At 54.1% G+C, this 22,171-nt stretch overlaps 1 protein-coding gene and 1 long non-coding RNA gene across 5 annotated transcripts; one reads left to right on the top strand and one right to left on the bottom strand.

The window, feature by feature from the left end:
- Positions 1–1,083: 1,083 nt before the first annotated feature.
- Positions 1,084–21,508, top strand: LOC103548078 (SEC14-like protein 2). 4 transcript variants are annotated; one of them, XM_008515643.2, is made up of 13 exons: positions 1,429–1,595; positions 2,120–2,300; positions 3,764–3,839; positions 7,934–7,977; positions 8,383–8,442; positions 8,706–8,894; positions 9,967–10,062; positions 10,230–10,290; positions 10,953–11,036; positions 14,107–14,213; positions 14,296–14,435; positions 14,583–14,752; positions 19,881–21,508. In XM_008515643.2, the coding sequence occupies exons 2-13, from the start codon at positions 2,283–2,285 to the stop codon at positions 20,009–20,011; spliced, it is 1,176 nt and encodes a 391-aa protein (XP_008513865.1). In that variant the 5' UTR covers positions 1,429–1,595; positions 2,120–2,282; the 3' UTR covers positions 20,012–21,508. The 4 variants fall into 4 exon arrangements, with proteins under 4 accessions (XP_008513864.1, XP_008513866.1, XP_008513865.1 ...); XM_008515642.2 differs by lacking the exon at positions 2,120–2,300 and having other exon boundaries at positions 1,084–1,595; XM_070626914.1 differs by lacking the exon at positions 3,764–3,839 and having other exon boundaries at positions 1,458–1,595.
- Positions 9,053–12,031, bottom strand: LOC139084426 (uncharacterized). The gene is made up of 2 exons (XR_011541774.1): positions 11,667–12,031; positions 9,053–10,649 (listed from the first exon to the last, which is right to left on the bottom strand). It is a non-coding gene; the product is annotated as an uncharacterized lncRNA (long non-coding RNA).
- Positions 21,509–22,171: the final 663 nt, after the last annotated feature.

The following is a 22,171-nucleotide window of genomic DNA, read 5'->3' as shown; positions in this document are numbered from 1 at the left end:
ATTCTCCCCCTTTTAAGCTCCCGGGCACTTGCCGCCTGTCCTTGGGATATTTGTCTCACTCTTATATTCTAGTTGATTGTGCCTATGTCTTATCTTTTGGAAGGCAGGACGGTGTCTGATTCATTTCAGGGGCCCCAGAACAGTGCATAGGGCCTGGCGAAGAAAGAATGACTGGAGGCATGTGACTGGCTGCTGCCATGGAGGTAGGATTAGAGTCGGGGAACCCAGGCAGAGGGGGAATGCTGTTGAGCTTAGAAAGGAGGAAATGGCTGCAGGGTATGGGGAAGAGGCTGTGACTGAGGCATGGTAGGACAGTCAGATGGCACGGAAGCTGCTGGGCTGCAGCTGCTGGGGCGTCCATCCCACAAGTCAGACTTACAGCTGCACGGGGAACCAGTGGCTCTGGCCCCTGCGCCTGGCAGGGGGCAGATAAGCTGACAGCAGGCCTGCTTTCATTAGGCCTTCCTTCACTCGGCTTTCACTGTGTCTCTCTCCATGTCCACCCTGCGTCCCCATTCAGAGACCGAAGCCTGGCCAGGCAGGTAGCACAGGGGGACTGTGCAGGGCAGACTAGGGAACGGTCCCAGAGGCGAAGCCTGTGTTAGCACTGCATGGAGGGAATCACGCACATTCGCTCACTTCATCCTCTCCTGCTGACTTGAAGTCCAGATCATCCACCTCCACTGAGTGAATGAAGCAGCTTGGATTCAGAGAGGTGAAGTCCCTTGCTGGTCTCCCAGAAAGAAGCGTGGGATTTAGGATTCAAACCCAGGTCTTCTGAGTCCCAGAAAGGAAGCTGTCTTCCAAGCCAGCGGAGGGTGTGAGCATCTTAGGAGCAGCTCTCAGAGAGCTGGGAAGTTCAGAAGCAGAGGCTGGGGAGACGGGGTCGGTGCTTCTTTGCCCCCTCAGCCTGCCTGCTCCACAGGTGGAGGCGAAAGGCTGTCAACACTGCAAGGCCCCAAGTTAGGATTGGCAGCAATGGAACAGGAGGGCAAGGGCCCCAAAGAGAAATGGCCAATACCACTGTTTGCCGAGGCAGGGCAATGGCTAGGCTTAGGGGACCTAGCCCCCAACAGCAGCACCAGGCAAGCTCCCTACCATCTTGGAGTGGGGAGAGAGAGGTCCTGCACCATGGGGACCTGATCTTAGAAGAGCTCATTAGACAGCACCTAGATGGGGAAACTGAGACCCAGAGAGCTCAGGTGTCTCATCCAAGGTCACACTGCATGCTAAGGGTAAATATGGGACTAGAACCCAGACGTCCTGCTCTTCTAATGTCCACGGGCCTCGGCCCAGGTGGGCACTCTTGCTGGCCTCCTGCCCAGGTCTGCGACGTCGGGAGGAAGTAGGGGGCAGGCGTCAGAGGCTTCTGCGCTCAGCGCATCGCTCCCCACTCCGCCCCTCGGGATCCTTTAAGAGGCGGGGCTTGGCCGCCAGCCCCGCGGCCCGGGCAAAAGGCTGGGACTTTACTCCGGCGGCGGCGGAGGACGAGTCCGTGCTCCATCAGCTGCTGCAACCGCCGCGCCCGAGCCTGAGCCACGATGAGCGGCAGGGTCGGCGATCTGAGCCCTAAGCAGAAGGAGGCGCTGGCCAAGGTGAGCCCTCAGCCTGGTCCGGCCCCCGTCCTGGGCCGTGGCCCTCGCCCTCTGCGGCAGCCAGCCTAGAAGGGGCTGGATGGGGGGCTAGCGACCATCCGCGGCGGGCGGGCGGCGGAGGGAGCAGCATCCGGTGGCACCTGGCGCCCCGCGCCCCGCGCCCCGCCCCTCCTCCCTCCACTGGCCGAGGGGGCCCGGGAAGTTTGGCCACCCCAGCCCCAGCCCCGAGCGAGCCCTTGGCGGTGCCACCTGGGAAGAAGTGGTTGCTTGGAAGCCCTCGGAGGCAGCTGAGGGCACAAAGGCAACATTCATTCTGGGGACTGGCAGCCGGGCCCGGGGGGCAGGGGCGGGGGCAGGGCCCCAGGTTTCCTCCCATTTCCGGGAGGTTTTCCTCTTGCGGGGGCAGTGGCAGGATGGCAAGGGGCCTGGGCAGCGCCTTAGGAGACTTGGATAGCCCGTGCTCTGGCATCAAGTCGCTCTGCGACCTTGGGCAAAACCTGGCCCTTCTCTGTTTGCTCCTTGAGGAAATGAAATGAGGAGGTTGGACCCGATGATGTTGAAAGCATCACCCTCGTGTGTAAAGTCTCGGATCCTGCCCGTGACTCACTGGGTTGGGGTGAGTTTGAGCTGAGACCAGCTCACCTCGCTCCTGCAACCCAGGCCCCTCCCTCGCTGGGACTTGGGCTGATGCTCTTCAGAAGGCAGGTAAGCCTGCCTTTGCCTTGGCACCTGGGCAGAGAAGGGGACAACTGTTTGAGGGCTGGACCCGCCGGCCCCCCGGGTCCCCACCTGAGCCTCCTCTTTTCTGTCGCCCTTGGGGAGAGGGGAGCTTGGCTGTTTTTGGAGCCAGAGCCAATTGGGTCCAGTCTCAAGGTTGGGAAGCTCCACAGCTGGGCAGTTTTCCATTGCTGGGAAAGGGGGCTGGGGGCCAGCCATCTCCTTCCATGACAGTGGGGCCAAGGCACCAACCCCATGAAGGCTTTTCCCCGGGCTGGGCTTCCCCTAACCCCGGAAGCCTGGAAAGGGAGGTTCCAGATTTTACTGCTGACCTGCAGGGAAAGTCAGGCAGAGAAGGGATTAGGTGGTGATTAAACTGGAAACCAGGGGCTGGGGAGGGTCCTTGGTAAGGGGTGGCCTCATGCCTGGGTCCTGGATGAGCAGTTTCCTTGGGAGTCTGGGGCCTGTCTGGGGGATAGGATGGTCTGAGTCCCTGGCTGACCTAGGCAAGGGGCAGAGGTGGCAGGTCCTCATTGGCCCCGCCTGTGGCCCCCCTATAGGTCAGTGGCTAGGGAACGGTGAGTGGCTGGGAGCAGGAGGCCTGGCAAGGGCGCCTGCTCCCCTACAGGACAGTGAGCAGGTGGAGGTGGGTGTGGCCATCCCTCGGGGTCACTGTCCACCTTCCTTGTTTGGCATTCTCTGCACTTTCGCCCTTCATGGCCTGTCACTGGAACTGTTCCCTTCACCTGGATTGCCCTCCTCCTGCTGCCTTTGAAGTCCTTCAAGCCCAGCAAATGCCATTTTTTAGATGAAGTCATATGAGACCAGTGTCTTCCTGGCCCCAGTCAGAATCAAACTCTTCCTTCGCTCTACTCCCCCAGCACAATGCTCGCCATTCCGTTATGAAGGCGGCAGAAGACCAGAGAGTGCATGCTCTGGCCTCCCCAGACCCGGGTTTGCATCCCAGCTCTGCCAGTTACTAGCTGTTTGACCTTGGGCATGTTACTTAGCCTCTCTGAGCTCTAATTCCTTCATCTGTAAAATGGGGACAGTCATACTTCTGGGGACGCTGCATGAGGCGTGAATAAGTGCCAAGTTCAGTGCCAGGCACACGGAGAATGCTTGGTGAACTGACAGCTTTTTCTGTGGCACGTCCGAGAGTGTCTACTATCAGTTAGCTGGGAACACGTCTGCCTGCCCACCACACTGGAGTGTGTAAGCGCGCGCAGCCAAGCAGGGCAGTGACTTACTCCCTTCCCACCTCCTCCCTGCTACCCAGCTCCCACTGGCACTCACGGCAGACAGAGTGCCCCGTGCAGCCCAGGTGCTCAGCCAGCGTCCGCAGAGTAGACCCGTGTTGAAGAGGGGTCCAGCAAAGCCCCTACCGAGAGTCCTGGGCAGAGGGCGGTCAGGGTGGGACCTGCCACTCACCCAGCTGCCTCTCCCTACAGTTTCGGGAGAATGTCCAGGATGTGCTGCCTGCCCTGCCGAATCCAGATGACTATTTTCTCCTGCGCTGGCTCCGAGGTGAGGGAAGCGGGGCTGCGGGAGGCTGGGGCAGGGGCTTGTTCCAGGTAAGAGAATGGCACCCTCTGGAAACCCTGCCCCGGGCAATCCGAGAACCTGCAGTATTCAGTCTTTAGAGCCAAAAGCGCCCTTGGCGATTACATAACCGCACCCCTCCTATTGGATGGATGGATAATGGACACTGAAGCTCAGAGAGGTGAAGTAACTTGCCCCAAGGCACACGGTGCTTAACCTGCAGGCAGAGAGAGGACTAGAGCCCAGGTAGGCAAACTCCCAGCCCAGTGCCCTTTCCATCCACTCGATAAATCCACTCTGCTGATGGACTTGGGGAAACGGGTTGAGGAAAAGTGGAGAAGGGCCCCAGCCATGTGGGAAGTTGGAGGCAGAGCCAAGTTTAGAACGAGAGTCTTGGCCCCTGGGAGAGGCTGGCCCCCTCTGTGGACTGTTGGAATGGCAGGCCGCCCGCTGCCAGCCTTTTAGGTGGCTTGAAGGAGGGGCAGATTACATGGGGAACATGGGGGGCTCAGCCTCACCTCAGATGACAAGACTCCCCTCTCGCCACCACCAGGCTCCAGAGCCCCGAGTTCAAGTTCCCGTTCTGCCCCCGTGAACGTGTGCCCCAGGCTCCTCTCTGGGAGAGCAGGACCAAGCCAGGGTGCCCTGCCTATTGCATGATGCGACGCAACGCGACAGAGCTCCTCGCGCATGGTGATGAAAGGGCCACATTTCTACCGGCGTCAGGCTCAAACTCAACCCTGTGACCCAACTCCTGAAATCTTTCCATTCTTTTCCCTCTTCTCCTCTCCTGTGATTCGTGTCACGTGCCACCCTCTCTGGTTCTTGTGACACACTTTTTTTATTTTGTAGAAACTTTATTACCAGACATAGAAGTAATGGAGAAAATTCCACTGTTAGATTAGCAGAGATTAAATTGTGATGTAGCCTCATAGCCCAAAATATTAAAGTACAGATCGTGCCCAATGATTATTAATAGACACAGACATACACATACATACCCTAGGGGTCTTGGGACAGGTGAAGAGATGTGTTTTCCTGTCCAGAAATTGCCTAGAGCTGGCACCCCAGGACAGGTGCAGCCAGGAGAGCCACGTGGGGCCCTGTGTGTCTCTGGAAGTGCCACTTGCTCTTTTCCCCCAAAAAACTGCAAACCCACCCATCCCCCCAGCCCACTCAGAGAAGGTGGAGGGGCAGTGCGGGGGCGGCAGTGGAGTCAGTCCAGGGCTGGAGGATATTTTGGCCCAGCTGAAGGGCTGTAGCTAGAAGGGGGTGGGTGGGGAGCGTGGGAAGATTGTGCTGCCTTAAAGGGCCAGCTGCAAGGTGATCAAACAAACCGCTGAGCCACCGTGAGGTGAAGCGCCGCTTCAGAGAGCTGTTGAATAGCAATGTAGCTTTTTTCTAGGAGGAGGCCAGCCTGGGGTTCTGGCAGCTGGGTTCCCAGGCACCCCCAATTCCCCAGTCCTGGGATAACCCCTCTCTTTGTAGGAATACCAAAGAGTGGGCTCATCCTCATTTGCTAGGTGAGAAAACCGAGGCTCAGAGAGGGGAGGGCACTTACCCGAAGGCACACAGCTAACGCAAAGCAGAATCAGAGCAGAAACCTAGGGCCCCAGATTCCCAGGCCTGCATCCTCTCCAGTAAGCCACAGCGGCCCCCTGAAGCCAAGCTCCGCCACTTCAAACAGGAGTGTCTCGTCTGCACTTTATTTGTGCCTCACTTTCCTGGGCAGGAGCTCAGGCCTGGTCAGACTCTACTGTGAATTTCAATTAGGCTTTTTCTTGTCTCTTTTTTTTTTTAAGAAACATTTTCTCTTTCTCCCTTTGATTCTAAAGGAAACGCTTGCAAGGCACACGCCAGCGGAACGTCTGTCTCTAAGCTAGGTGTGAGCCAGGGTCCCACGCTTCCCCACTTCCCCCGACGTGGGCTCAGTTTTCTGCTGGCCCCCAGGCCTGAGAGCAGGCACGCACATCTCCGCTGCTTCCCCTCGACTGGGGCTGAGCTCTGGGCAGCCCAGAGGCCAAGGAGGGTCAGATGGCACGATAAAAACAACGACGTGGTGGGAACCCTATGAGGGGGCAGAGCAGGTCTGAGTCCCCTCGTTTTCCAGGACTAGGAAGTGGTCAAATAAGGCCCCAGGACAGCTGCTCCTAGGCCGGCTTTCTCTGGCATAGCCGTGCTTTGAGCTGCCCCTGAGCAGGGCAGTGGAGCCCTGGAGAGGCCTGACTCAGCAGGTGAGGGGAGACACCAGGCGGGGTACTGCCAGGGGCAAGTGGCAGATGGCCCTCAGAGAAGACCCTGGATGTTGGGCCCTGGCAGAATAGGGTTCCCTGGAGAGCCTCCCCAAGACAAGGGGGCTCTCAGTTCACCACCTCTCCTGTTCCCTGGGAAGCTAGGGGCTCTCACAGCAGGGGTGTCCCTCCTCTGGAGGATTCCCGCTTTCACGGTCCAGCCGGGCTCCCCCATCCTGAGAGCATGTTGCCTTGCATTCTGCAAGTGTTTCTAGCTCACTGGATGATTGGGTCAGAGATGTACAGGATCTTGTCCAAGGTCAAACAGGGAGAAGATGGAGGGCTGAGATGCAAACCCAGATTGTATTCCTCTACACGTTGCCCCCTGCCACCACGATGGCACACGGAGGGTGGCAGTCGGGAGGAACTTCCCAGGAGTGACGGCTGTTGAGGATGACAGGTGTGGCACTGGTCAGATCGCTTGATGCACCCTTTGGGCGCAGGAGAGTGGACTGGATTTCACGACAGCAGAGTCAGGGAATGTGCTCGGCCACTCCCAGAGAGCAGTGATTATGGGACCGGTGACAGTCCAGAGGGCAGCCTGGCTGGCCCAGGTTCCAGGGCTGTCAGCAGATCTCGATGTCGATCCAACCCACAGAGGACATACAGCTGGGAGAGACAGTTCATAGGTCAGATGGCAAAACCGGTCACAATCCGGATCTCAAAATCTCTTTAAAAGGATGAAGTGGAGCTGACTGTAACAGGATGAAATCTGATAGTGATGGATCCAGAAAACCACGCCACAACGCAGGGGACAGAGGCTTAGTAGCAGCACAGGTGGAAAGGATTTGGGGGTTTCGGTTGACTGTAAGCTTCACCTGAGTTAAGGGTGTGACCGTTGCCAAGAAAGTTCTTCGGCTTTATTGGAGAAGGGTAGGTCAGCTCTAGACAACACACTTTAGGAGGGGTACTGGAAAACAGCCAAAGGGAGCTTATTTGGGTGGACTTGAAACCAAGCTGTAAGGACTGGTTAAAGGACCCACGGATGGGCAGCCTGACAGCAGGGGGACGCAGGGCGGCAGCACGGCATTTACAGTATTGGAAAGGGGGTCACGTGGCTGAGGAAGCCACCCTGCTCTCTTGAGTCTCTGGAGTGGCTCTCTGTTGAGTATAACAGTGAGGACTGAGTGCGAACGGCAGCTCGGATTGTCTGGGAGCAGGTGGCCTTGGGGGGCAGTGAGGTCTTTGTGTTCAAGCTTGAGCGGGACAACTTGTTGGGGTTCAGGCATAAAATAAAGAGCTGGCCCAGGCAAACTCTAATTCTGAAGCTTTCCGGGAACCCGGGGAAGAGGGCCCTCTGTGTCCCATTGGGGTCCGTGTGGGTCCTTTGAGGACGTGGCAGAGTTGACTGGCGGCTCATCTACCCCTCCATTCTACTGGGATATTCTGCCAGCTCCGCCCTAGAATACAGGCAGTGTTCATCCTTGAACTGTCGGTCAAGTTCTCAGGACTGGCCGTTAGATGGAGGAGATTAACTTTGTGTAGGGGAAGGCTAATGGTAAGGGGGTCCAGAGTTTGCTTTCCCTGAGAGGAGCTACGACCCTTCACCTGACTGCATCCAAAGGGTAAAACTCTTTTGACCCCGAAGTTGCCGTGCTGCCCACACCTGAGCTGTGGGTGCTCCAAAAGCCCTCAGAGGTCCTCATCTTAGCTTCCATGCTGGGTGATCTGAGAGTCAGCTGGGGCGATGATGGAGTGGAGCCAGCCCCAGTATGGGAATAGGGATCTCTCTCTGTCCTTGGGCACCCGGTCTGCTGCCCTAACCCTGACCACGTTTCCCTATTATAGCGAGAAGCTTCGACCTGCAGAAGTCCGAGGCCATGCTCCGGAAGGTGAGATCCGTTTGGCTCCAAATCCCACTGTTGCCTCCGTTCCTGCCCATCAGAATCAGATGGTGCTTGGGTTTCTTTTGCCCAACCCCACCCACTCGATCACAGCCTGTGGCTTGTGTAACATATCTGAGTATTAGCCGACCACTATTGCCTTATCCCTCTGGGACAAAGGGCATTCCCTTCCCTGGAAACACAGAGCTTTCACAGTTCTGGGCCAGCTAAGAATTATAATCTGTTCAGCCGAGACCTCTAAAACAGGCAGTGCTTTCTTTTCCATTCCTGCCAGTTGCCTTCATGTGACTTACCTGTGGTCTGGGGGTCTGTTCGTGCTGTCACCTATTGCTAGATGCCTCTTAAGGGGTCCCCTCGCCCCCGGTTTTTAAAGCCCTGATTGTGTGTTTGCAGCATGTGGAGTTCCGAAAGCAAAAGGACATTGACAACATCGTGAGCTGGCAGCCTCCAGAGGTGAGGACAAATGATCCTGCCCCGCCCTATGAGGTCTGTTAGACCCACAATCTGCGTCTTGGGTCTGTCAGACTGGGGCCCTCAGAGGAAAGGTCTGACAAGGCCTAGGGAGCCCTGGTGGTTCCCAGAATGGGTATCCACTGGCACCCAGGGGAGGGCTGTGGAGAGCGAGTTGACGAACCCAGAGGAAGGCCCTGGGATACAGGGAAGATATGGCCGCCCTGGGCCTGCTGACCAGGTGCCTGCTCTCTGTCTTTGCCCAGGTGATCCAGCAGTATCTGTCAGGGGGCATGTGTGGCTACGACCTGGATGGCTGCCCCGTCTGGTACGATATCATTGGACCGCTGGATACCAAGGGTCTGCTCCTCTCAGCCAGCAAACAGGACTTGCTCAGGACCAAGATGCGGGACTGTGAGCTCCTTCTGCGCGAGTGTGCCCGCCAGACGGACAAGGCGAGTGGACCAGCAGGGTTGAAATGAGTTCATCATGGGAGACGCGTTCGAGCAGGAGCAGGAATGTCACACAGGGGTTTAAGTACAGCCTCAGGGCTGAGGCCTAAGACATTTGGATTTCATAAACCAGTGAAATTTCAAAGTTTGAGAGACTGACATATGTTACCAAATTTTTATTTTTCTAAGTAGGGACTTAAAAAAAATTGTATCAGCTACTCTTGCCGTAATTAACCCCCAAAACTATAGGAATGGCATAATCTCAAAATAAAGGGCAATCTTTTGCATTGAATAAATTTAGCTTCACAAAGAATTTACGACATTATCGTTACTTTTCTCATTTATCTGGGCACCAGTGAAATCTTTGTCATGGACTACCCTATCTTTGGACAAGTATTTGGGTACTGCTGGTGTAGATGAGCTCCGATTGTGTGCTGCTTAAACTCTGTATTGAAAACAAAGATAAGGACAGCTGATTTCCTTACTGAGAAAAAGACGGAAGAGCAAGCTGGAGCTGCCACCATGATCTTCTTCCTTGTTTCCTCTTCAGCAGTTGAAAAGATCCGGGGAAACAGCGTCATATGTTTGGGAACATTTCAACACTGTCATCCACAGACACTCACTGAGCGCCGCATGTGTGCGAGACCCTGCAGGGCTGGGGATGCAAAGATTAGATGGGATGTGACCTTAAGGGCTTAGGTTGGACAGGGAGCATCTGTGCCTAGGGAAAAGTGGCTGCACGGGACCCCACAGCTGAGCACTACGTGGGTGCTGCACACAGAGGAAAAAGGAGGCCACCACATCAAACTGCAGAACAGAAGGGACCTCACATGTAATCTACGTCCACCCAGTCATTTACTGATGAAGACACTGAGACCCAGGCAGGAAGAGTGACTTGCCTGGGCCATAATTTGGGCCTGGGGTGATTATCTTGATTTGGAAAACCCTAGGTTCAGCCCTGTCCAGATCTGGTTGCAATACGGGCACATGACACAATCAGCATTTGCCCTGGATCAGGGTGGGCTCCTGCAGTGGCACAGCCTGATGTGACTCTCTGCTCCTCTGTCCCCTGCAGGTGGGGAAGAAGGTGGAGACCATCACCCTGATTTATGACTGTGAGGGCCTTGGCCTCAAGCATCTCTGGAAGCCTGCCGTGGAGGCCTATGGAGAGGTGAGGGGCAGGGCTCGGAGGTGAGAGAGAGGGGGAGGGGGCCCCTCTGCTAGGAGGCCCAGTGGGTTGGCTGAGGCGATAGGGGCAGAGTCTAGCCTGGAGGATGCAGGGCCTCTCTCGCTGGCACAGAGCTGTGAGGCAGCTGGACTCTGATTTTGTTTCCACAGTTTCTCTGCATGTTTGAGGAAAACTATCCGGAAACACTGAAGCGTCTTTTTGTTGTCAAAGGTATGTTGGGAAGTACCTGTGATGAAGCCAGATGGGAAAGGGGCCCAAAATATTACTGGGACAGATTCAGGAGAGTGAAACAGAGTGAGCCACAGGAGGGGTGGAAGGCCTCGTTCAGAAGACCGGCCTAGCGGCCGGCCCGGTGGCGTAGTGGTTAAGTTCACACGTTCTGCTTCTCAGCGGCCCGGGGTTCGCCAGTTCGGATCCTGGGTGCGGACATGGCACCGCTTGGCACGCCATGCTGTGGTAGGCGTCTCACATATAAAGTAGAGGAAGATGGGCATGGATGATAGCTCAGGGCCAGTCTTCTTCAGCAAAAAAGAGAAGGATTGGCAGCAGTTAGCTCAGGGCTAATCTTCCTACCAAAAAAAAAAAAAAAAAAAGACCGGCCTTGACACATGCAGACCACTTTACAATTCACAGACCTTTTAGGATTTGTTACCTCCTTTGAGGCCCCCCGCTTGGGAAGATAGGAAGACTATACCTGCTTGACTCTACCCCCTGGACAGACGGGGAAGCTGGGACTCAAGGAGGTGCCCATGCCGAGCCTCACACCCTGGGAACTAGGGAATGTGTGGCCTGACACGGGGGGCTGTGAAAGACACTGTTAGGGACAGAATGGGCACCATTCCTGGCCTCACGTCTCCTTGTCTCTGTTCCAGCCCCCAAGCTGTTTCCTGTGGCCTATAACCTCATCAAACCCTTCCTGAGTGAGGACACTCGTAAGAAGATCATGGTCCTGGGGGGTGAGTAGGCCCGACTCTTCTCCACTCCACAAGATGGTCTGTGGCCCAAACCGAGGATGGCTTTAGAGGTGTGGCCGTAGCCACCAGGGTGAAGGCTCCCTCTGCTGGTTTGGTAGCAGTGGGACCCAGGAGCAACCGGGGCCAGGCTAGAGTCTTCCTGTCTGTTTCCATAAGAATGCTTTCTCTCAGACATTCTAGAAGAAAGTACTGGGCTCAGCATCCAAAGATGAGTGATGCCCATCCTTGCCCTCGGGGAGCTTACAGTGTAACAGGAAGGAGAAGCCCTTTAGAGAGGAAGCTAGGATAGAAATTAGAAAAGGTACCAGGAATGGTGTAGAGAAGGTGCCAGGGAGGTCACAGGAGCAGAGGTTGCTTTCAGTTGGGGGCAACTAGGAATGGCTTCCTTTAATGAGCACCTACTGTGTGCTGAGTACTGGACTAGATGCCGAGGCTACAAAGATGAATAAGACAGAGTCCCTTGAAGAGCTCTTAGCCTCTTGGGGAAGGGAGACACAAGCAGACGTCTATCAGCATGATATGTTAAATATACAAGAGGGGGATGGGAAGGTGTGTGGGGAGGCCCAGCAGGGGCACCCACCCCACGTGACCGAGGGAGGAGCTGGTGCCTACCTGGGCTGGGTGTCGTGGAGCCAGTAAGAGGCAGCCAGATGACGCAAGGCAGGAAGAGCAGCACTGAGCAAAGACCTTAGGTGCCAAGGTTGTGGTTGTTGTAGAGGCAGGCAGGGCGTGGGAAGAGATGCGGCTGGAGAGGGAGCCCGGAGCCGGGTCACAGAGAATCCAGGGCACCATGCTGAGAAGCTGGGACATGACTCCACAGGCCACTGGGAACCAGAGAAGAGTTCTGAGCAGGGGACTGCCAGGATCAGATTTTCAATTGAGACCCATTGTACCGGCAAGATTGTGCAGGACAGACACCAGTCTGCACGCCACGGCCACAGTCCATGCAAGAGGTGTTTCAAGCCTGAGCCGGGACACTGGCAGAAGAGAGAGAGAGGAGGGCATGGATTTGAGACTTACTGAGGAAGTGAAACAGCAGAACTCAATGGACTGGATGTAGGAGGAGAGGAAGAGAAGGCTAGAATGACTCCCTGGTGTCTGGCGTGAGTGACTGAGTATTGCAGTCACTCTGATGCAATTAGTTACTCGGAGAATAAGCTTGAAGTTGAGTTTGAGTCGATGAGATAGACAGATGTTGGGGACACTTGAGCCTGAAGCTTGGGAGAAAACTCCAGTCTGGAGATTTGGGAGTTATCAAATATAGGCAGCAGCGAAAACCTTGAGAACAGATAAGACTGAACAGAGGCTGAACCCTTGGGAATATCCAAGCTCAAGGGTAGGCAGGGAAAGAGGAACCCAGCAGGTCAACAGGGGATTGGATACGCAGAGAGGACATCGGGGCGAGGGGAAGGCCGGCAAGGAAGACGCACAGGAATCAAGCCAGCCAGGGACAGGCACAAGTCGAGTTTTGCTGGAACATTAAGTGGAGTGGTGGGAGAAAAGGCTAGAAAGGTAGATTAGGCCTGGCTCATGGAAGGCTTGATGCCACCTATGGAGTTGAACTTGCGGGTAGGTAATACGGATTCTGAAGGTTTCTGAATGTTCACCTTTAGGCAACACATTGAAAGTGGAGATTTTCCAGGTGTGTGCCAGTGAGCCCTGGGAGTGGACTGAGGCCGTCTGGGTTCTGGTCCCAGCTCCGGCAGCTTCTCGTTGCCTCAGTTACTCTCTCTGTAAGATGGGAAGACTCCTCCTGGCCTTGTTCCACCTCTCCAGCTGAGCTGGGGGAAGAAAGACAAAATCCGAGCAAAAGGCTCTGATGATTTTTGGCTTTTCTGCTGCTGCCACCCACCATGAGCATGAGACAGGTTTCCTGGCAGCAGAGCTGTGGAGGACGTTCAGTCTGTTTTCCCACCCACACCTGAAACCCTTTCAACCAAACCCGCCTCGGGCTGAGAAGGTACAGGGTCTTCCAAAGAGGAGGGAAGCGATTCACTCTGGGCTGGTCAGTGGGGCTTAGCAGCCCAGATCAAATCACCCGGCGACCACAGACACCGTGTTCCAGGAGTTGCATGGTCTCAGGTCCCTAGAAATCTGAGGGCTGGGAGACCCTGGACCGTCTCTGGGTTTCCAGCCGGCACCAGCAGCAGAGGACACTGGGTTCCACCCCATGACATGAAGCTGCTGCCTATATCTGGTTTCCAGTATTAAAACCTCGTATTCGGCTGATAACCTGTTTAGGAATTTGAAGTGGTGGAGAAGCGCTTCTCAGCATTGGTTGCGCTAGCTTCAAACTCTCCTTGTCAGAAAAGGGCTTGGTTATAAAAAAAATGAACCAAATCACTGGCAGCTAAACAGCCTAAAACAACAGGAGCAGAAGTGAAATGGTGGCTGGGGCAAAGCCACGGGAACCCATTTAAGGGATGACTCTACAGTGACACATTCACTTAATTAGTCATGATTGAGCTCGATGGTGTGTAGGTGACAGTAGGGCATGAGACACGTGGTCGTGTTCTCACAGAGTCAGTCTGACCAGGGCAAGTCCTGTTGATTCAGGCCCTCTGGGCTGCTGCACATGCTGTTCCCTCTGTGTGGAATGCCCTTCTCTGCTTTCTTTGTTCCCTCCTGCTCACACTGCAAATGTTTGTATCACCTTCCTGGGAGTGACAGTACATTTGCATATGTGTAGGGAACTTTACAGTTTGCAACACCCTCTCAAGTCCTTAGTTCACTTCTGTCTCACTGTAACCTTGCAACTAGGAGCAACTAGGCTCAGAATGAAGAGATTTGCCTAAGGCCGCTCAGCGGGCCAGAGGCAATGGGGACAGGGCCCCAGTCTCCTGATTCCTGGGGCAGGGCAGGGCAGGGCCCTGGGTGACGGCTCCTCTTGAACCCCCTGCAGAGCTGTGTGCCCATCACATGCTCCTAAAGCCCGTGTTTTGCGTGCGGGGGTGGATGGGTTTTTTTCTGCCTCTTGTGCGCATGACCAGGGCTGTGATGCAGTCTTGCCTAGTGCTGACCCTTCTTGCTCCTTCCTTCCCTCTCCTGCCAGCAAACTGGAAGGAGGTTTTACTGAAATACGTCAGCCCTGACCAGCTGCCTGTGGAATATGGGGGCACCATGACCGACCCTGATGGAAACCCCAAGTGCAAATCCAAGGTATGGGCCACCGGGGGCCGGAGGTGACCAGGGAAGCCTGGCTCAAGTACACATTCCAGCTCACTCCTTGCTCTGCTTCTAGATCAACTATGGGGGTGACATCCCCAAGAAGTATTACGTGCGAGACCAGGTGAAACAGCAGTATGAACACAGCGTACAGATTTCCCGGGGCTCTTCCCACCAAGTGGAGTATGAGATCCTCTTCCCCGGCTGCGTCCTCAGGTAGGGTTCTGGGCCCTTCCGGGAGACCTGAGCCTTTCAGCTGTAGGTGCTGGTCGGTGGGCTGGGGTGGGAGAAGCCTTGATGGAGAACCCCAGAGGGGGCGCACACAGATGGAATCATGTCTAAATGGGTGGATGTCCCCTGCAGGTGGCAGTTCATGTCAGATGGCTCGGACATCGGTTTTGGGATTTTCCTGAAGACCAAGGTGGGGGAGCGGCAGCGGGCGGGGGAGATGACAGAGGTGCTGCCCAGCCAGAGGTACAATGCCCACCTGGTCCCTGAGGATGGGACCCTCACCTGCAGCGATCCTGGCATCTGTAAGTATCCATGTCTTGGCTTGAAGCCCCTGCTCTAGCTGTCTGCCTGTGAGGTCCTCTTTCTCATGGATTTAGGCTGTCAGACGGTTAGAACTAGACGTGGGGCTCCCTCAGTTCAACCCTCTGCTTGCATAGATGCGGAAGCCTAGTCTTGGAGAGGTGAATGACTTGCTCGGGGTGACCCAGCTACTTACCACCGGGTGGGACCCTGACCGGATACTCCCAGGTAGAGGTGAGTCAGCTGCGAGGTGATCACAGGGATTCAGAGCATCTGCTCTCTGGTCCAGGTCTGACTGGGCCCATCGCTGTGACCAGACAGTTCTTGGGGATGCACCTTCCCCAGATGGCAGAGCGGCAGAACCGGCTGGGTGGGTGTAGGATCCCAGGGTGAGCAGACTGCTGGAAAGCCCAGCCCTGACCCCTCTGAGAGTCACTCATCTCCAAGTTGATCAAAAACTGGGCACAGGATGTGAACAGGAAGTTCACCTGAGAGGAATAAAAATGGCCACTAGGCATTTGAAAGGTATACACCTCACTCAGCTTTGCAGTATCGATTAAAATTCCCTTTGGCTCAGCAATTCTACTTCTGGACGTTTATCCTACAGCAATATGTACACAAAGACACAAAGAGATAGGTACAAGGATGTTCCTAGCAGCCTGGGAAGCTGGCAGTAAACTAAATGGCTTTAATAAGGTCTTGTTAAATAAATGAGGGTCCCTCCATACAATGGAATACAGTATACCCGTTAAGGAGAATAAGTCGATGTGTGAGATGTCTGGTACATGTTCAAAAAGTAAAGCATGAAATATAGCACATATAGTATACACTCATTTTGGTTAAAAAAAAAGTGTACGTAGAAAAGAATTCTGGGGAATCTATGCTGACTCCAGTGGTGGTTATCTCTGGGGTGGTAGGAAGCTTATAGAGGGTTTTCATTTTTTGCACCACTTCTGCAAACACAATTTATTTTACAATGACCATGTACCACATTTATGAGCTGAAAAACCACCGACACACACAAAAAAACCCCATCAACTCTCCAGTTTCCTTTCTGTCAGAGCCAGTGGGCCAGGCGTGGACAATCAATGAGAGCCAGGGCTTTCCTGCCAAGCCGAGTTGGACTTGTCTGCTGACTGGTCCTTAGGCACGTGACCTTGCCTCTCTGGGCTTCAGTTTGCTGACTGCTACCATGGGGATCAAATCTCTACCTCATAGGGTCACATGATGATTAAATGTGATAAGGTCTGCGCCGCATAATGCCTGGTGGACAGCAAGCACTCAACATCCTGTAGCCACCATTATTATTACCAAGGTGAGACCTGGGGGAGAAGGGCCATCCCGGAGAAGGCGCTGGAGACGGGAGAAGCCCTGTGCCCCTTTTCTACGGCAGCAGCGCCGGGAGATCTGAACTAGCCCCACAGATGTCTCGGCCTCCATACTTGTCCACACCATCACCCCAGCCTCAAGTTCTGTGTCCTCCCCCACTTCCCAGGCAACCGTGAATCTCTACCGCCCCCTCCTCACAGATGCTCTGTGTATGGCTCCCCGGGGAGGAGGAGTATTCTTGTTAGTAAGCAGCCGGGTCCTGGGGGAGAAGGCGTGTATGGTGTGCTTCAGCAAGAAGGCGGCCTTAGCACCAGCCCAGATACTGTTATCCACAGAGCGTAACGCACTTTTTGTACATATGAGCTTGAATTTCTTTTTTTAAGAGACAGGGAAGCTGAGGAGAAGGGATGTTAGCTCTTCCACAAAGTAGCTGGCATAGACACCAAAAGAGAGAAGACAGCAGAGAATCCTAGGGTCCTGGTCCAGGATCTCTTGGCCGTAGACTATTCTAGAGATGGTCAGGTCTACCCCTGATGTGACACAAGAGAGAGTGGAGTCCCAGACCAACGAGGTAATTTATTCAAGATCACACAGCCAGTAGCAGAACCCAACCCATTTTCCAGCACTGCCCATTGCCCTCGATAGTCCCTGAAGGACACAGCCCGAGAAAGGACCAGGAACCTCTGAACATAATGAGGCTTAGGTTGGCAAATCCCAAATTTATTTCAGCTCCTCCTAGATACGTTCCCAGATGGAACGGTTGTCTGCCTGCGGGGCCTTGACTAGGAGCTGCTTGTTGTTCATTCCCAGGAGGAGCAGAGGCAGCCATGCCCCCTTCCCAAGTGTAACGACAGTGGGGTGGGATCAGCTGTTGTCTGGGGCCATGGCTCAGCTTAGGCCTGAGCCCGGAGAGAACCCAGTGTGAGGATACAAGCTCACTTGTGGGAGGGCAATGCCCTTGGAGAACCAGGTGACCCCCTGCAAAGTGGAACATAACCACCGAGTGGAGAAATTTGAACTCCATGCCAGCCTCCAATGGCAGGAACACATTGACCCTCCCCAGGCTGCTCTGGGCCTCACCCAAACGTGCTCAGTACCTTTGGTGGAGACCCAAAGTCTGATTTGATTCCACTTTTACTCTCCACTATTTCCTAAGGGCCTACTGAGCGTAGAATACTCTACTAGGAAAGAAAAAATTTCAGAAAGAAAGATCTAGACTTTCTCTGCCAGGAATGCACAACGTGGTCTAGAAGACTCGGAACAGTGTATGAAGCTTAAACAGCTCTGCCGGGCAGAGCTGGGGTGAAGAGAGCCCAGTTGGTCTAGAGGCCTGGTTGCTGAGTCCAGCTAGTATTTTGAGCAAGTATCTCTGAATACAGTCATTCGTCGCTCACCATTGGGGAAATGTGTCATTAGGCAATTTCGTCGCTATGTGAACCTCACAGACTGCACTTATACACCTAGGCTCTGTGGTACTAATCTTAGGGCACCGCTGTCGTCGGCGCGGTCCATTGTTGACTGAAATGTCCTTATGCCGTGTGTGACTATAATTAGGTTTTGTTTTCCTTCCTCTTAAAATGAGGGGAGTGGGCTAGAGCAGGAGATCTTAGTCTGGGGTTCATGGACTCCCCCAAGCAGTGATTGTAAATCTTAAAGACCAAATCCCTCCCTTTTCTAACAGTGTCGAGATGTCCGCTTCACTGTTCTGAAATGAAATTCACAGATAATGTAACTCACCTACACACGTAATTAAAAAAATCAGTATGATCTCCTCTCTGGAGAAATAAAAGGAAGCTAATTTAGAATATATATACTTTTCAATACGTAAACGAGAGGGCACCATTATACCCACGCACCGCCCTCTCCAGAGTGGTACCTTGCCCACTGGGAACCCCTGCCCCAGAGGGCCCACGATAGGCTCCAGGGGATCTGAAATTGTGTGCTTTCATCAGATTCTCAAGGGGTCAGTTCCTCAACAAAAGTTAAGGAGCCCTGGCCTGGAGGATCTCTGGGGGCTCCCTGAGTCTGTGAGTACATGCTTAGTGTCAACATGAAGCATGTGGTTCATGAACGCCACTTCCCTCAGGCCTGGGCCTCAGAATATCACGCTGGGCAGAGCTGTCACCATCCTAGTGCTTGGACCAGTTGTGCAAAGACTTCTCCTCCAGCATGACAGACTCTGGTTGCTAAGGCTCTGTCATCCAGGGCGGAGAGGAAGCTTCCCTCTTTCCAGAGGGCCCATTGGTCCTGAAAGAGCTCTGGCACAGAGAAAATCGATGACTAACGCTCACTTCGCATCTTGAAGGAAGAGTGGGTGGTGTGTCTGCCCTCGCTCTAAACTATGCATGTTATCTAGGGGCAGGAAAAGACAAAGGTTAAATCTCAGGATTAAATACACAATTTTTTTTTTTTTTTTTGGCTGAGTAGAGTGGGAGAAGACCAGGATAGGGGAGGGGCAGAGCTGGTGTTTTTGTTTTCACACTCCGTTCTCTTGAAGGGGTGTTTGACTGAAATGGGACACCTTCTCAGACAAAGAAGAGTTAGGTTAAAAGCCGTCTGTTCCTTGGCCAAGGCCTGGAAGCTTCTCTGCCAACTGCATGTCCATGTTCTCTCCTCAGAGGAAACCACCGCTAACAGGTCTTGCCTATTATCCTATCAAATATTTTCCATCCTTTTAGCAGCATGACATGTTTCCAGAACATACAGGACATGTACACACATGCATACATGCACAGGAATTACATCTGTCATTCAGTGTATGTTTGAAGGCATTTTGAAATTGTAAAACTCGTCACAGGATTTAGGAAAACTTTCCCTTTGGAACAAGACCCTGAATAATACCATCAAAGAGAACTTGGGAATATAAGTAGATCAAGTAGCAAAGCCAAAAATTTTTTTTTACATATATATTGACAAAAATGTGAGAAACTATTTATAAGTTGTTCTGCAACTTGCTTTTTCGGCCTAAGGAGACATTGTGGACAGTTTCCCCAGCCACGTCTTACGTGATTTGATATCAGAATAGTATTTCATCATATGGATCGCAATATAAACCTTTTAAACAATTCACTTTTGACCATTTGAGTTTTCCCAATCTTTTATTATTTCCAACAGGGGTGCAGTGAACATCTCTGTCCATTTTATCCATTTATCTTTCTGTGGGATAAATTCCTGGCTCAGAAAGTTTGCTCATTTTAACTTTTGTCAGAAACTGAACAGAGGCAGGGCTTTCCAGGGTGCAAGTCAGGAGCAACGTGGACCGGGGGGGAAATTCCAGCTCCATCACTTCCTCATTGTGTGACACAGTGACCTCCTTTTCCTATAAAACAGGACTAATGCTGAACTCAGAGTTACTCTGCAGAATAGTGAAATATCATATATAGATTACCAGCCCAGTGCTGAGACACATAAATAACCGTTGTTACCATTACTATTATTATAATAACTGTGCTGCTGCTAATCCTATTCCTGCCTTTTAAGGCCCCATTCCCACTTCAAGCTCTAACTCCTCTAAAGAGCTTTTCCACATGATTTCAGTCTGTAGGGCCCTCTCTTTCCAAGCCGTTACGGACGTGGTTGTCTCTCTCACTCATCTGGCACGTGGCATGTTCTGTCATATTGTTTTTCCCTCCGTGAACATCTTGTCAACCCATCTAGACTGTTTCAGAAGGTGAAGGACCATCGCTTATGCCACCTTTGTCGTCATTACCTACCACAGTGCCTTGCTCAGCCAACCAAAATCGCTGTCCCCAAGCCCGCTGTCAGAATTGCCTGAATGTCTGGTTTTCTGCCTCCCCTCAGATGTCCTGCGGTTTGACAACACCTACAGCTTCATTCATGCCAAGAAGGTCAGTTTCACTGTGGAGGTCCTGCTTCCAGACAAAGCCTCAGAAGAGAAGATGAAACAGCTGGGGGAAGTCACCCCAAAGTAACGCCTCCTCCCACAGCAGGCCTGGCTCCCTCGTGTCTCCCTGTCAGTTTCTGTCCCTTGTAGCCGTCATTTTTCCAGCACGCTGATGCCCAGAGAAACTCGGCTGGAAGACAGACCTTGGGCTGGATCTGGGAGCTTTCATTTCAGAATAGGAAGAGGGAGAGTACAGGAGTGGGTCTCCTTGCCTGTCCTATTACTAAGGAGTCCCCAGGGGCTGGGCACCGTGATAGCATCTATCTGTCCTGTAAGCTGTGCCAACTTCACCTACCAGTGACAGCTGAGACAGGAAGGGGAGTACCGTGGGGTGGCAGCAGGGAAGACATTAGGAAAAGGGGCAGAGGTCGAAACCTAACACTTCAGGGAAGCCAGCAGCAGGTGAGGAACTTGCTCCCAAATGAACGTGTAAGTCTAGATCATAATGAAGAATAGCAAGGTAGCTAGAGTTACCGGGGGAGTCAGAGCTTCTTCTAGACTTTCTGTCACCGAGGCTGGGATCTTTTGGCTTTTCCCAGGTTTCAGGAGGTGGCCCGGAGTCAGCATAGATCTTCCCACTCTGGCAGACGGCAAGCCTCTCCCTCAGCTTGAGAACTGCAGCAACTCCTGGGTCCCTCCCGTTGGCTGCCTCTTTAATTACTAACGACTGTCAGTGACTCAGAGCTTCCTGGGGCTGTGAGCTTTGGTACTCAGCCACTGTCCTCTAATGCAAACAAAGCACAGGGAAATTCCCTCCAGGGACCCCAGCTCCGAGGAGGGCCAGGGGGCTGGGGTGGGTGTGAGACCTGGGGCTCCCACTCTCCTTTTCAGTGCCACCAGCTTCTCATCAAGTAACTCCGTTTGACCACCCCACACAAAAACGAGAAGTGGGATCAAGGCAGTAGGTCTCAGTGAGGGTATTTCCCAGTCTGAGTCTCGCGCCATGCCTGCCAACCCGTCTCCTGACTGACTTGAGCAAGGCGTTGGCGGTTCCCTCTCTGTGGGAAGCGGATGGTGGTGCAGTGGGTTCCTGGTGCCTGGCGGGGAGGCTGCCCGGGCAGGGGGCCAAAGGCCAGGCCACATCTGGCAGAGCCAGGGGCTGGGAGCAGCCACAAATAGCCGCAGGCGCCGAGCCCCTCCGCCCACGTGACAAGTAGGGATGGCCGTGGGGGCGCTCAGCGACTAGCGGCTGGAGGGCACCAACTCTGCTGCCACCACAGCGCTTGCAATCCTGCGTCCTGCACACGTGCACCAGGTCCCGGGCTGCACAGAACACGGGAAAGCGGCCGCGCCTGGGCCCTCGCAGGACCTCCTGTCTCTCCGAACCCCAGGCCCTGGGTCGGCCTGGGAGCTGGTCTGGCGAAGCGGAGGGAGCACGAGCAGGGCCAGGGCAGGCGCGGATGGGAGGGGGCCCGCGGCTGCAGGGGCCCCAGCCAGACCCCTCAGGAGGACAGCCCGATCTCGGTTTACAACGCTTTGTTAGGAAAGTTAACCAATGAATAAAGCAACGTTCAGTGCACAGAAAGTGGAAGTCAATGCCCACCACCTCGCTCCTCGCTGCCCCTCGTTCAGACCCCTACACTTCGACCTCAGGCGTATAGGAGCGTCCACGCGCGGAAGCCGGGGCGCATGCGCAGAAGCCCTCCTGGCCGCCATCTTTACTAAGGGTGCTCCTGCCGCCTTGGCTGCCAGGGCGGAGGCCCCGCCCCTTCGGGCGTCCCGGAAGCTTCCTGCGTGCCAACGAGTGCGGGTGCGGCGGGTGCGGGCAGCGCTGGCTGGGGGGCCCTGATTGGGAGGGAGGCCGAGCAGCGACGATCACGTGGTGTTAGGGACCGTCTCCCAATTCCGCGTCAGCACTGCCGGTGTTTCGGGGGCTACGGCTCGCTTTGAACCAGAGCCCAGATTCCTGGGAAGTCGCCCCTCACTGGGCTGGCCTACAGGACGCTACAATGACAGAAACGCCCAGGCCCTCAATAGGGAGTCACTGGTCTTCATTTTCCCCATCTCTATTTGATGATGATAAAAGCTAATTCTTTAATGAGTGCCTACCGGGTACCCACGCTACAACCGTGCGCTTACCGCCTTGGGTTGTTGCAAAGATTCAAGGAAACAATACGTGCAAAGCGCTTAGAGCAGAGCCTGGTACTAGTGAGCGCTCAGTGAGTATTGATTATGCTTATTTTTTACA

Source organism: Equus przewalskii, chromosome 7, assembly GCF_037783145.1.
Source record: "Equus przewalskii isolate Varuska chromosome 7, EquPr2, whole genome shotgun sequence".
Lineage (NCBI taxonomy): Eukaryota > Metazoa > Chordata > Mammalia > Perissodactyla > Equidae > Equus > Equus przewalskii.
Note: the sequence above shows the minus strand (reverse complement) of the source record. Positions and strands in the feature narration are given on the sequence as shown.

Excerpts from the sequence above, each read along its gene's own strand:
- LOC103548078 (XM_008515642.2), top strand. The coding sequence starts at position 1,542 with ATGAGCGGCAGGGTCGGCGATCTGAGCCCTAAGCAGAAGGAGGCGCTG. Across the intron at positions 8,895-9,966 it reads GTGCCCGCCAGACGGACAAG|GTGGGGAAGAAGGTGGAGAC; the intron begins GCGAGTGGACCA and ends TGTCCCCTGCAG. Across the intron at positions 14,214-14,295 it reads ACCCCAAGTGCAAATCCAAG|ATCAACTATGGGGGTGACAT; the intron begins GTATGGGCCACC and ends CTCTGCTTCTAG.